This window comes from Rhinopithecus bieti, unplaced genomic scaffold (assembly GCF_001698545.2).
Source record: "Rhinopithecus bieti isolate Rb0 unplaced genomic scaffold, ASM169854v2 scaffold_6371, whole genome shotgun sequence".
In the NCBI taxonomy this organism is placed as follows: domain Eukaryota; kingdom Metazoa; phylum Chordata; class Mammalia; order Primates; family Cercopithecidae; genus Rhinopithecus; species Rhinopithecus bieti.
The window spans coordinates 617,134-633,023 of record NW_016805121.1 but is presented as its reverse complement, the minus strand read 5'-3'; the positions used below and the strand labels follow the sequence as shown (position 1 = coordinate 633,023).

General features: G+C 36.2%; 1 protein-coding gene across 1 annotated transcript in view; it reads right to left on the bottom strand.

Annotated features, from left to right (window-relative positions):
* The window catches only part of PJA2 (praja ring finger ubiquitin ligase 2), a 73,498-nt gene that overhangs the window by 11,822 nt on the left and 45,786 nt on the right, over positions 1-15,890 (bottom strand). Inside the window, exons 5-6 of the mRNA XM_017871202.1 lie at positions 13,532-13,714; positions 7,094-7,205 (exon numbers count right to left, since the gene is read on the bottom strand). Coding sequence (XP_017726691.1) covers positions 7,094-7,205; positions 13,532-13,714 — 295 coding nt within the window. The remainder of the gene's footprint in view (positions 1-7,093; positions 7,206-13,531; positions 13,715-15,890) is intronic.

The window sequence follows — 15,890 nt, the reverse complement described above, 5'->3', positions numbered from 1 at the left end:
TCTCAAAAGAAGACATTTATGCAGCCAACAGACACATGAAAAAATGCTCATCATCACTGGCCATCAGAGAAATGCAAATCAAAACCACAATGAAATACCATCTCACACCAGTTAGAATGGCAATCACTAAAAAGTCAGAAAACAACAGGTGCTGCAGAGGATGTGGAGAAATAGGAAACACTTTTACACTGTTGGTGGGACTGTAAACTAGTTCAACCATTGTGGAAGACAGTGTGGTGAATCCCTCAAGGATCTAGAACTAGAAATACCGTTTGACCCAGCCATCCCATTACTGGGTATATACCCAAAGGATTATAAATCATGCTGCTATAAAGACACATGCACATGTATGTTTATTGCGGCACTATTCACAATAGCGAAGATTTGGAACCAACCTAAATGTCCATCAATAATAGACTGGATTAAGAAAATGTGGCACATATACACCATGGAATACTATGCAGCCATAAAAAAGGATGAGTTCATGTTCTTTGTAGGGACATGGATGCAGCTGGAAACCATCATTCTGAGCAAACTATCCCAAGGAGAGAAAACCAAACATCGCATGTTCTCACTCGTAAGTGGGAACTGAACAATGAGAACACTTGGACACAGGATAGGGAACATCACACACCGGGGCCTGTCGTGGGGTTGGGGAGGGGGGAGGGATAGCATTAGGAGATATACCTAATGTAAATGACGAGTTAATGGGTGCAGCACACCAACATGGCACATGTGTACATATGTAACAAACCTGCACGTTGTGCACCTGTACCCTAGAACATAAGGTATTAAAAAAAAAATTCATGGGAAGAGCATGCAAAAAAAAAAAAAAAGAGTTCTGTGTCTTGCAGGACACAGAACTGCAAGAAAAGGATTTGGGGATTGGTTTGGTTAGGCCCGTGAGATTGAGTTCAGTGCTGAGCTCCTTGCCAATGAGAATGGGATGCTATTAATCCACAGTCTGTAGTGGCATCACAATTAACCAAGGTATCACTGTGGTTGACAGTGATGAAGGTCCAACTGAAGCAAGTGTCTTGAGAGCCCAGAGAGCTGCTATACTCGACCTTACAGCAACAGTGATCTAACTATAAAAATTGTGATGTGAGATGGATTATTAATAAGTGCCCTTGTGCACTTACAGAAAAAAATTACAAACTCAGGTCCCTTAGCCCTCACAATAGGGTATGAGAGCCAGAAAGCATCCATGACAGCCCTAAAAGCAGCTCTTGCGCCTAAAAATCAAACACAAAATGTAACTGTGTGGATTGCTAAGTGAAAATTAAGAGTTGACTTCTCAGTCTCATCAAATTTCTCAAAAGTTTTACCATTGATTGGTTAAGGAATAAGATTCTGAAACCTGGAATGAGGACATCTGGTTGAACTCTGAGGAAACTGATAATCTTGAATCCCCAAGTCACTCTGAGCCTCCTGTTACCAGTGGAAATAGTCTGCCCTCCACAGACTAGGCTTCCTCTGCTTGAAAACCCTGTGATAATAAACCCTGGAGTGTGAATCTCTTAGTGCTTTCATGCTCAACAGTAAAGTTACCAGAAAACTACAGCAGACAAAAAAGAAAGAACAACTGAAGATATAATGTAGGTTTGGGTTACTCTAACAACTAAAGAATCCTAACCAGCTAAGTGAGCTTCTGGCTGAGGGTAGGGAAAAATATGACTGGGTCATGGAAGAAGGAAGTTATAGCTATCATTTACAGTCTCACGACCAAATACAGAACAAGGATTAGTAATTTTGCTTATTTTATGTGCTTGTTTTATGTATGTGCTTATTTGTATATATTAAGTTTACTTTTTCTCTTTCCCATTTCTATTTCATATACCAGTTGTTGGAAGTTAAATTTGCAATTTAGTCTTTATATAAGAGAACATTCAGTGTGACTATGAATTTATGGAGTAATGCATAGCTAGTAATAGATACAATGACTCTTGGAACTAGCCAACTGCTCATTCTGGGGAAAGGGTGAAACTTCAATTGTAGTAATAGCTGTATTTTGTGGGGTGAAAATACAATTCTATTGATGGATGGAAATTTAAACGTGCATTGTAAGGTATGTATGGAAGCCAAGTTGTCAACGTGCTGGAATGTTCCATTTATGGAATTATTGCTCCACAAATCCAAATTCACTATTGTGTCAGCTCTATGAAAATCTGGGCTGTTTAAATACTTTCCCTCCTAACAGCTGGCATGATGCTAAGCTTTGTTCACAGGGGATGTTGAAGAACACTGCTGGAGGAAAGGGCTTTCCTTCTGTCCCAGTGTGCTTGCTTGACAGAGCACACTAGGACTAGTGTGATGTTCATAGCTTTCTCTAGCACTAGACTCTTACAGTGCACACAGCTTCTCTAGCAGCCAGTTCCTGTAATGCACTTAGCAGGGAGCAGCCTCCCCCAGCACCCATGTTGGACAGTTCTGCAGCACAGTGCTTCCACTCAGACACCTTCCTATGAATAGCTCTCCTCAGCACCCTAAGAGAGCTGACTTCCAGCAAGTTATACCAACACATACCACAGTGACTTCTCTCTCATATAGCAAGCCACCGTGGTGCCATTTCCATCAAGGTCTGGATCTCAGCCCTGAGGTAGACTAGGCACTCTTCCTTGGATTGTCCTAGCTTTGCCTGACAGGTGGTGGCTGCTCCTTATACGTGCTTTTCACATATTCTTTAGAATTATTTTTATTTCCTCCTAGCCAATCCCTTGTTATTCTAATTCTTTGTTCTAGTTTAGAATTCTTTATATTGAACTTTCCCATTGCGAGACAGGAAATGGGAGGTAAGATCCTGTTATCTGTCCCTTTCCTTCTCACATAGCTATAATTACGAATCTCCTCCAATTCCCCATATGTACTACTGAAGATAAAACCTGCTTGTAAGAACTCATCTGTGCTACACATAAACAGAAATAAAGGATATTATTTATAGTAACTTTCATTTGGGGAGGTTATTCCAGGCTAATTATGCTTTGATATATGTTTGTCTTAATGGGTTATCTCTTTCTAATGATTATCTGCACATCTGCAGTGCTAATAACACCTCAAATTTCATATATGTAAAAATAACTTATTGCCTTGGTACTGTCATATATTTAAGATAATCCAGGATCACTTATAAGCAACACAAGCAAAAGATAGCATTTTACAGCCACTGCTATGAGAATCTATAAAAATTAAAAAAAACAAAAACAAAAAACTATCTACACCTTTAGGCAGTACAATGTATTTACAATAGTTAGTCCAAGAGTCAGAAAGACAACTAAATAGCCTAAATCACCCAATCTAGAATACATGTAGGTTTAAAGTAGCATAATCCTTTATCAGCACAAAATTTTGTTCTGAAGAATAAAATACAATTCAGTTTTTAAAGAATGAAGATAGCAATACTGATTCTGAATGACCATCACTGAATCCAGATTTGTTCACTGATTACATCACTTAGTTGACTGTTGATTTGAATAAACCTATATGAATATACCATTTACTGAGAGCTTCCCAATACAAGCAGCTATTTTGCTAAAGGCTTTAACACAATCTCACAACAACCCATCAGGTAGATTTTATTATTCCCATTTTGTAAATGAGGAAGCTGAAGCTTAGAAAGGTTAAGTGAATTGTCCAAGGTCACACAGCCTAATTCTTTAACACAAAAGTCCATCTTCTTAATCTCCACATTACTGCCTTCCGAGTGCCTACGCCTGGGTATATACAGGTGCTATTGTATATAAAGACTTTACAAAGGGCCCGTGGGTATGGACAGTCTTAAGATAATCAGTTTCAATAAGCTTTCATAGGTAATCTTTCTTCAAAATGATCCACATAAGAATGCACCTGCAGTATATCATGCTGGTTCTCTGTTCTAACATTCTGTTTATACTTACCTTTCTTCCACTTTATAAATAAAAGCACACTTCTTACCCATTCAGGGGGACAATCTGAAGTATTGAGGTAGAATTGAACTCTAATGACTAAGTAACAAATCTTTTGGGTGGCTTCCAATCCCTTGCTTAAAAAACAAAACAAAACAAAACTGAAGGAATCTAAGGAATACCTAAACAACTTAAGTTGATGTGATTCTTGGCAAATATCTCAAAAGAATTCAGTGACAATGCCATAATAAACTCCTTCCATTCCTGTTAATTTATTTAGGTGAACAACATTTTTCAACCTTACATTCATAAGATGAAAATCAGAAGTAAAACTTATGCTGAAATGTTTCTCATTTCAGTAATAAATAAAATTCACTCATAACTGGGAAAGGAAAATGCCTCCATCTCATTAGATGCATTTCCTACAAAATACTTACCAAAATTCATAATTTATTTTTGATCATTTGGATACTATTAATTGTAACTCAATTTAGCCACTTTTACATTAAAATTTTAAACATTTTCTAGCGAAGAAGTATGATAAAGTAAATAATACTACCTAGATTTATGCTGAAAATTTTAGATGTCAACATAAACGTGCAAGGGGATTTTTTCAAAATCCATTTTCAGAAGTAGAAAAATTTCAAAAAGTTAAAGATGTTTAATGTTTTATCCTCTCCTCACTCAAATTAGAGACACAGATATAAGGAGACAAAGACACATTGCCAGTATTTTCACCAAAAGCCACTACCTGAATAGAATGATCAATCTAGTATTGGAAAAATACCAGAAATGAAAGCAACTATTTCCAAAAACTTATAGGGCTGCTTGAGAAACAAACAAAACAAGCAGTTTTGTTTTGTTTCACTTAAAGAGTGTTAGTGTTAAATATAAAAGAAATAATCATAGATTATTTTGTTTCATTTAAAAAAATGATTAAATAAATGCATACTGAACACAGAAAAATAAGATTTCTAGAGTGACAGGAAGACAACTGTATTGATTTTCTAGGAGTGAAACATTTCAATCAAATTTGAATAAATTAAATCGGAGCACTAAACTGTGAAGAAGCTGATAAGCCTTAGAGAAGAGAGATGCTTAAAGCCATTAAACAGAGGTAGAAGTATAGACTGGTAGGAATAATGCCACTGGGTTCACTACTGGTAGAAGCCAACAATGTTTGAGACTGTAAGCTCTTACTTGCCTCGTCTTAGTTTACTGCTAGTGTCTTTACCTAGCATGACCTCTCAAGACCAGTCTCTCTGGCTCTTCTTTCCAGATGCCAAATGTCACATTCCCCACTAGTAATACATAATAAAACATTTCATTCTCAACACTTCTTTTTAAAGTTATCTCCATATTATAGGAAATCATAAACCATTAGCATAAAATGAAAGACTAAATGTTGTGAAATCAGACCCTAGAACAGACCTAGCACAAGGAAATGAGTGATCCTTAATCTTTATGTATTTCTGATGCAAGTTACCATGCTATACCATTATTTCTTATGTGTCACAGAATTTGACAAGGCAGGTTAAATAATTTCGCAAAAATCCTAAGTGTATCCTATCTCATGATGTTCTTTCTGACTTTTTTCCTAGTATAGAGCATTTCTGCTATGGTTACTTTGAGAAAAACATTCATCGTAAAGCATAACTGAAAGCAATCTCCATGGACAATTACATATGTAAAAAAAGTGATGACAAAGCAGAGCTAGCATAAATGTATGTGAACATGTACATGCATGCATGTGTGTGTGCAAATGGATAGGTATCTAATATCTATAGATATGTTATATATATCTTATGTTATATCATAAGCTTATGTTATATATAGCTTATATATACTATATAGTATTACTAGGTACACTAGATATGTTATATATAGCAATGTATAATATATACTATATATGTAATATATATAGTATATAGTATATATGTAATATATAGTATATATAGTACGCACTATATATTACAAATTAGAGATAATTTAAAGACAAATATATCTAATAGAGATATATCTAATATATATTATATATTAGAGAGGTAATATATTAGATATATAAATATATTATTAAATATATCAATATTAGATAGGTACCTGCTACCTAATTTGTCAATCTAAAGCAGACTTTCTGGCTGGGCACGGTGACTCATGTCTATAATCCCAGTGCTATGGGAGGCCAAAGTGGGAGGACTGCTTCAGGGCAGGAGTTTGAGATCAGCCTGGGTAACATAGTGATACCCTATCTCTACCAAAAAAAAACAGAAAAAACCCAAACCAGTTCTGATGGCCCATATCTGTAGTCCCCACTACTTGGGACAGGCTAAGGTGAGCTGATCGCTTGAGCCCAGGAGTTCAGGGCTGTAGTAAGCTATGACTGTACCACTGCACTACAGTTTGGGCGACAGAGTGAGATCTTGTCTCGAAAATAAATAAATACATAAACTGGACTTTCTAATCTCAGAAAATTTAAAGACAAAATATATTATAATGCTCCTAAAAGTTCTTACCAACTTTTTTGTTCTCTCACCTGTGGCTCATTCACCAGTCATTTCTGTACCTATATTTTGGAAATAGTGATTTAAAGAAAGACTTCTTTTAATGAAATCCACTGGTACAGTAGTAGTTCCCAAACATGAAAATACTTGGGCTTTGAACTTAGGCAAATAACATTTAAGAACAGGTTTTTCTGTTTTAGTTAAATAATGAAAAGAAGGCAAAAGAAACTTAGGCAGCAAATATGCCCCATTTATTGAAGTGTGTATATGTTTGTTGGGATTAGGAGGAGCAAATTTCCTAACTGCATTAGGCAGCCAGATAGTATTTAGAAGCCATGAGAAAAAAAGAGATTTGTAATATATCCTTAGCTTCAACTGCATTTCACAAATACACCTGTGCATGTGTATATAAGATATTCACTCTCGTACTTGTATAATTCAATAGAGAAAAAGGTATATTTTCTAAATGTAAGCAAAACATTTTCCATTCTGCAATAAAAACTGAGAAATACTGAAATTTAAGGCAAACTAGCAGGACACCAAGTATAATTTGTATACACATACTGGTGACAATTATCATTCAATAACTGTTACTAAACTTTGATGGAAAAAAGATTCACCTTTTCTTAAGAATAGTCTCAAAATCCCTTTAAACCTTTATCATTTTGTATCCCATCAACTTATATATGGACATTAGCGTTATGAACATACCTCCATAGCCTGGGCTAAGCGTTCTTCTAGTGCCATGTAGGTAAGGAACTGAGGATCCACGTATGAAATAGCTTCGGCAACTCCTAGTCCATCTGCAAAGCCATCAAATAGGCTGAAAAAAAAGAAAGAAAAAAAAAACCAGAAAAACAAAACTCACCACTATGATTTGGGAAATCTTATGCTAAGGACATAATTGTATTAGCATACTGACAAGCCAATAAGCATGCTGTGCACAGAAAACCTTAAAATATTTTAATACCAACTTGTAGGGTTAGGGGCAGGAGGAACCCAATAGAAAAGTGAGGTGCTAAAGGTAAGTAGTTAAGATACCATGACCTCATCCAACAGGCTGCCAAACTCAACGCACAAAGTTTATAGAAAAATTATCTTTTGTGTTTCTGGCTCTAACTCCAGAGACTGCTTAAAGGTACAGGTTGAGCATCCCAAATCTGAAAATCTGAAATCCAAAATGTGCCCATGAGTATTTCCTTTGTATGTCATACTGGCACTCAAAAAGTTTCAGATTTTGAACCATTTTAGATTTTGAATTTTCAAATTTGGGATGCTCAACTGGAAGTATATGCAAATATTCCAAAATGCAGGAAAAAAATCCCAAATCCCAAACACTTCTGGTACCAAGCATTTCAGTTGAGGGATACAGTACATTTCCCCACCCGATTATTTCCCACATATTTCTCCTTCTGTTTTTCAGTTTCCAATCTGCATGTAGGTGAGAGTATGACAAAGAAAATAACTATATTTATTTTAATTCTATCATTACTCATGGCCTCTTTTTCCTTTTCTCATTTTGTAATGCTGAATAATTCTGGATTTTAAAATATTTTATTATTTCAAGCCTTTCTCATTAATCTATCATCTCCTCTTCTAAGATTAGGCCACCTCCATTATTATACAGCTTGAAAAATATCTAGCTCCTAACTGCTCATTTTTATTATAATTTTCTCTAAAAAACCGTTAAGCTCCTAGAAGGAAAACATGTCTCACTTTGGTCCTATTCTCCTTCCTCTACCCCTGAACACATCGAGATTCCTCCCTTTCCTCTAGTCTTGGAAATACTAAGTATTTCAAAATTTGAAAACCGTAAGCATGTCCTTGGTCCTCTTCTCTCTAATCTGGCTCCCTTGGAAATTATTAATATATTCAAGCCCATTTTCTTCAATTATCCTCTCTGCAGGTAATTCCTAAATCTCTACCTAATTCCTAAACTCCCCTGAAGCTCCTGACCTACATTTCTAGTTGTCTGTGGGGCACTTTGAGTAGATGTATTCCTACCACCTCTTAAGTCCAAGAGATCCAAAACTGAGCTTATTTTGTCTAAAGACAAACTTGTTGACTTCCATATCCTATCATATTTGAATATCATAGTCCTAAACATCCACAAACAACCAGCTCAAAAATCATTTTGATGTCAACCCATGTGTCATAATTAAAATTACCCATCTATTGCCGAGGGACACAGAAATGGTTCTTAGAAAGAGTATGTTATAGTTTAGCAGTATCTGGAAATCAAGTATCACATGATACAAAGCAACAGACATGCTCATATAATCACAGATTTTGGAATTAATATTAAGAATTACTGAATCCATCCACCCTTGAAATACTGAAACTCCTTCATCTAGCAGTAAGATGTAGTACAAAGAGAGAGCCCTGAAGTCAGTAAGACATAGTAGGTGTGCAAAGGTGCCTGACACAGGGATGGCACCATAGTAGACATTCAAGAAACAGAAGAAACATTCCTTCCACACAGAAAATACACTGCTTTCTAAGGTGGTATGTACCAGGGCGGGATAGCACTACTACGAATTTAAAACATATTAAGTGTTCCTACTTGCAACTTTTGCTCTGTTGCTGTAATTCTGCCTGCTGAAACAACATAAATTGTGTCTTCCTTCTCTTTGCAAAACAACCCTTCAAACGACTGAAGACAACTATCTCCCAATAATTCTTTTCTTCTCCAGGCTAAGCAAATCTAGACACTCAAAGCATAATATCCAGTTGTAATTTGGCCCACTACAAATAATCAGGTAAAAATTCTAACATCATGTACTTGGCAGTCACCATGGTAGTAACTGTTTCAGGCCGGGTGTGGTGGCTGTAATCCCAGCACTTTGGGAGGTCAAGGTGGGCAAATCACTTTGAGCTCAGGAGTTCAAGACCAGCCTGGGCAACATGGCGAAAGCCTACATCTACAAAAAATACAAATATTAGCCAGGCATTGGTAGCTCATGCCTGTAGTCCCAGCTACACGCAAGGCTGAGGCTGGAGAATCACTTAAGCCTGGGAAGCAGAGGTTGCAGTGAGTCAAGTTTGCACCACTGCACTACAGCCTGGGTGACAGAATGGGACCCTGTCTCAAAAAAAAAAAAAAAAAAAAAAAAAACATAAAACAAAAAACAAAAAAACAAAAAATTGTTTCAGACAAGAACCACTAATAGGTGCTAAAACTAGTGGATGGAAATTTGACAGTTTAAGAAGAAACATGTTATTTACAGTCTCAAAGTATCTTCACGCTAGAAGCCTATTGACTACAGTTGACCCCTAAACAACAGGGGCTTGAGGTGGGTATAGGTGGGTACCCTTAACCTCAGTTTTTTTTACACCTCTGCCACCTCTGAGATAACAAGACCAATCCCTCCTCTTCCTCTTCAGCTTACTACTCAACATGAAGACAGCAAGGATGAAGACCTTTATGATGACCTACTTCCACTTAATGAAGAATAAATATATTTTCTCTTTTTATGATTTTCTTAACATTTTCTTTTCTCTAGCTTGCTTTATGTAAGAATACAGTATGTAATACGTATCACATACAAAACATGTGGCAATCAACTGTTTACTTTATCATAAGGCTTCTGGTCAACAGTGGACTATCAGTAATTAACCTTCTGAAGAGTCAAAAGTTATGCTTGGATTTTCTAGTGCACAGGGATCAGCACCCCTAACCCCTGTGTTGTTCAAGGGTCAGCTGTATAAAAGGATAAATGACAACTGTAAAGAAATCTGACAGATAACACCATAACCAAATCAGATTTTGTATCACCAGTAATGGGTTGATTTGACACCATGTATTTTCTGATATGTACTGCAAAGGACAAAACATCACTTCTAGGGTGTTTCTGCTAAAAATTCACAACTCAAATCTATTCATGACAGACAAATACACCCTAAGGGATATTCTAAAAAATAAATGACCTGTACTTTTTAAAAATCTCAGGGTAACGAAAAACAAAGACAAAGGAAATGTCCACATTAACAGAGACTAAAGAAACTCGTTAACTAAATACAACGAAAAATCTAATACAAAGATTAGACCAGAAAAAAATTTTACTCTAATGGCACTGGTGGAACAACTACAAACATCTAAATAAGGTTTGTAGATTAGATGATATTGTATCAGCATTAATTTACTGACTTTGACAATTTTATTTACTGTGTTATGTAAGAAAATGGTCTTGGATTTGGAAGTTCATTCTAGATTATTTACAAGTAAAGAAAAAGACATCATGCCTGCAACTTACTCATAAGTGGGTCAGAAAAAACCTTACTATAAGTATAAACAAAGGAAAGAGAATGGTAACACAAACGTGGTTTTAAAATGTTAGCATTTAGGAAATCTTAGTGAAGGATATATGAGGATTTTGTACTATTTTGCCACTTTTCTGTAAGTCTAAAATTATATCAAAATATTTAAAAATTCTATTAAACCACAGTTATATCCACACAGAATTAACTTCTCACAATCTTATTAGGTTAATAAGAACTCAATTTCTTACAGGAAGACAGAGAAGTTAAGGAGTTATCAAAGAATAAACAAATGGTAGAGTTGGGATTTGTCGGTATCTGAAACGATGATTTCTCTGTGTCACTTCCTACCACACCAAGCTATCAGGTACTCTTGAGTATTCTGAACACTAATGCAACTTCAATGAAAACAAGTAAACAAACTTGATAGAGGAGTTTTCCATTTTCCTTCAAACTAAATTAACAAACCAAAAGGCTTCACTTTTTTCCTAAGCAGTGGTGAAATGAAAACACGTGTGCCAAAGTTTGACTTCAGAGACAAGAACTGCTGCTCTTTGCCATGGCTTTACCCATAGCATGCTATTTTAATATGGAAATGAAACCACATTTTCACCTTATCAACCTTTAGACATTGCCACATAAATTAATGTAGTATCATATAAGCAAATAATGAGGTGTGGACATACAGCAACCTTCAAAATTTGTGTCTTAAAATTAATGCTAAAATGTTTCTATAATTAAAAAAAAAAAAAACTACTTTGAAGCTCTGTATATTTTTGGACCATTAGTAAGGTTTCTAAAACCTTAACACAACAGCCATGTCTAGAAAGATCATCAGTGAACTAGAACCTAAAGTAATAGTTTCTCAAATTTAAGTTCAAATTATATTCAGAGGCTGGGCATGGTGGCTCACACCTGTAATCCCAGCACTTTGGGAGGCCAAGGAGGGCAGATCACTTGAGGTCAGCAGTTTGAGACCAGCCTGGGCAACAATGTGAAACCCTGTCTGTACTGAAAATATAAAAATTAGCTGGATGTGGTGGCAGGCGCCTGTAATTCCAGCTACTTGGGAGGCTGGGGCAAGAAAATCACTTGAACCTGAGAGGCGGAGGTTGCAGTGAGCCGAGATCACACCACTGCATTCCAGCCTGGGCAACAGAACGAGACTCCATCTCAAACAAACAAATTATATTCAGGAAAAACTTCCATTATTCTTTCAAATTTTAGGTAAAACAACCTTTTGGAAGTTATTTGGAAATATGTATCCATACCTTGAAAATACTACGTATCTCAGTAATGTCACTTTCAATGATTTGTCCTAAAGGAAAACCAGACGTATAGAAAACTTTTATGCAGGATGGGGAAGAAAAAGCTCACTGCACTATTTCAATGAGTCAATAATCCGTTAAATCTTAGTGCCCCTATAGGAAGGAGCATCTTCGTAACAGAGCTGTAAAACAATTATTTTTAGAGTCTTGAAAATGTGCAACAGAAAAAATTCCTTCATATGAAACCATAATTGTCTCCCAACATGCATAGATGATGCTAAACAGATGATTCTTTCAACTGCTGAACACTTTGAGGAATTACTTTGCATAATGGAGACAGAAGACTTCCGAATTAATAAGGAGTGCAGTAAAAAGGCAATGGGGAGACAGAGAGGAAGGAAAAGAGAGAAGCATCAAGATCAGCAAGACTGGGACTAGGTAAAGCGGCTTATTCTCCATAACGTATGGGAAGCCAGAAAATGTGTTTTAAAGTATGAGAATGTTTAAGGTAGAATTACAAATTGCATGGCTGTAATGAAATACCATTTCTACTTCCCCAAAATGGTGATAAAAGTCTGTTCTCCACACATTTTTCCCCCCTTGGGAAGTAAGAATAGGAAAGGGCAAGGAAGATCTCAAGATGTTCAGTTTCCCATCTGGAACAATCTGGAGAAGTACAGAGAAGTAGCTAGCACACACAGAAAGAAAAATTAAAGACACAAAAGAGGGCTTAAAACATATGTTCCGGAAACCTGAAGAGATTCAGGAGATATACCTGAGTTTTTTCTTATTTATTTTCTGAATTTTCTGTGAAGGAATTTTAACTGGAAAACACAAAATTCTTAAAATATATTTGTACAGAGAAAGAAACAAGGGTGAGTACATCAAGATATCTTTTTTGCCCCAGAAAAAGTAAAAAAAAGGGGATCAGTTAGGACACCCTTTCTACATCTCAATAGCTACCTGCTTTCAGTGGACTATTACACACTTTAAAGACACTATAAACCAAAACAGTTAAATTCTGAGCATTGTATCATAAGTAGTAACAATTCCAGAATACAATTCACTTATATGTTACTTTCATTTGAAGCTGACTATTCTTTGTCAAGCATAAAGTAAATTAAATGCTTTCAACATCTCCTGGAAAGTAATATTTTATCTTCCATATTTTACATACAGAGAAGGAAAAGGAAGAACAGGGAAGGAAAACTATTCTTACAGTTTTCTGATTCAACCACAGGTTTTAAAATTCAAGTGGTATTCATTAAGAAGCTATTTTTGAAAGAATTATGCTAAGTGCTACAGGGCATACAAAGCAAAATTTTAAAAGTCAGAAATCTAAAACTCAAAAAATGTGTATAAGTAACTAGGATATAAGGTGAGTTTCAAGAGAGCTAAAGGTCAAAGGAAGAGGTCACTCACTGGAGGAAGTAGGAAAGGGTCCAAGTAGGAAGGAACATTTGAAAATGAGGCTTTGGAAGAAGAGGAGAATAAACAGACTGGGAAAAAAATTAGAATATTTCTTAGCCTAGGCCAGAGAATTTAATTTTCAATAATTTAGAATCATGAACTCATTCAACTCAAAGAGTCTAATTAAGTATCCTAATAAAATCATGCTACATACCTCCAATCCACATCTAAGTCTTCACTCACACTGGAGTCATCCTCCAGGTTATTGTTACCATCCAACATGAAAGCTGGCTGTGCAAATTCATTGGCAGGTTCATTTCCCTCATCACTGCTGCTTTCATTGACTTCATTGTACTGTAACCAAGGAATTTCTCCCTCTTCCAAGGATGTCTGTTCCCTAGTACAAACATTTTAAAGGAAGAAAAAAATATTATTTTAAAACATACCATAACACTGTCTTTAATTCTATTCCATGCAAGTGGATTATGTTGAGTTCTAAGCTCTTGGTACTTTTATAAATCTAAAAAACTGTCTTCCTTAACTGCAGAATTATGTAAAAAAGGAAAGAAATTAGTTATAGGGTCATATGTCTACAGAAATAGTTCCTAATTACATAGGAACGTATTTATTTTACAAATTATCTATGCTCTGTTTTCTCCTTCTGTAGGAGAAACATAAGAAAAATCCATCCCTGACTATTTGAATTTTAAAACACTGCTCTTGAGTACTTTCCCTTCACAGTTAAAATCTGAATTCCTTAACCTGGCCTTCAAATCCTTACATAACACATTCTTTCTGCTCAGCCCACTTCTCCAACAGCATCTCTCATCACTCTTCCCCCAGCTACTAGGCTCCTACTGTTCTTTCTACTTTTGCAACACATGGAGATCATTTCTACCTTGGGGCCATTTCCTCTACCTAAAATGTTCTTGCACTGAATGTTTACCTTGCTACTTTCTTTCTGATGTTCATGTCAGATTATAAGTCACCTACTCAGGGAGGCCTGTCTTGAACATTCAAACAGCTCTCCAGTTACTGACTACCACATAACTCTGCTTATTTAAATTATAAAATTTATTTTTGCTTAACATTTTCTTATTTGTTTACTGTCAGTCTACTCCTAATAGAAACTAACTAAACAGGAACAGAGACACACAAATCAATGGTACAGATCAAGAAAATAAGGAGGAGATAAAGGAAGCATTTCAAAACAGGAAGAAAAAAAAGGACTCCATAGGCTAGGTGCAGTGGCTCACCCCTATAATCCCAGCACTTTGGGAGTCCGAGGCAGGCAGATCACTTGAGGCCAGGAGTTTGAGACCAGCCTGGACAACATAGTGAAACGCTGTCTCTACTAAAAGTACACAAAATTAGCTGGGTGAATGCCTAATTTCAGCTACTCAGGAAGCTGAGGCATGAGAATCACTTGAACTCAGAAGGCAGAAGTTGCAGTGAGCTGAGATCACACCACTGCACTCCAGCCTGGGCAACAGAGAGAGACTCTGTCTCAAAAAACAAAAAAGGACTCAACAACAAAATATATTGGGACAACTGCGTATTAGCCTGCAGGGAGGGAGGTTAAATCCCTTAAATAAACTTTAGCTATACTTTTTTGAAGTACATGTGCATATGCACCCCCACCCTCACTTAAACAATGAGTACCAGAGAGTCTTGAGAGAAAATTTTACAAAAATTTCAGTGTCATTCTAAGCATGATATAAAACCCTGAAGTCACAAACAGACTGATAAATTCTACAACGTTCACATTAAAGAAAACACTCATAGAAAAGTCAAAACACCAAAAATTTGGACACAAAACTCAAATTGAGAAAAGTGAACTACAATACAAGAGAGATAAAGGGCTTTTCCTTAATAAATGGAAGCTTAAAATGTAAAAACAAACCGTAAGAAAAACATCAATATATATCAACAGAAAGGAGGCAAAGGTTATATTTGGTTGGCAGAAAAGGAAATTCAAATAGCCCTTAAATATATAAAGAGACGCTCTGCCTCATTTATAATAAGCAAAATGCAAATTAAAACAACTAGGTTTCAACTATTAGCAAAAATAAAAAATTCTGATAATATCCTGTGTGTTGGTGAAACTTTGAAGAAAGGCAACCCATATAGTGTTGGTAAGAAAGTGACAAATTTAAGTTCTTTGTAGGGAAACCTGGCAATAGCTATAGATTAGGTTTATGCATACTCACTGACCTAGTGGTTTGGCTTCCAGTTATTTCTCCTGAACAAGTATGTACAATGTGTTTTTTTTTTCTTCAGCATTACTTACAATAACCAAAACTGTCCACCAAATGAAACTGGTATACCCATGTAGCATTATACAGTAAGTCCTCACTTAACTTTATAGACAGCTTCTTAGAAACTGTGACTTTAAGCAAAACAAGGTAGTACTATGCAGATTTTTTTTTTTTTTTTTTTTTTTTGAGACGGAGTCTCGCTCTGTCACCCAGGCTGGAGTGCTGTGGCCGGATCTCAGCTCACTGCAAGCTCCGCCTCCCGGGTTCACGCCATTCTCCTGCCTCAGCCTCCCGGGTAGCTGGGACTACAGGCGC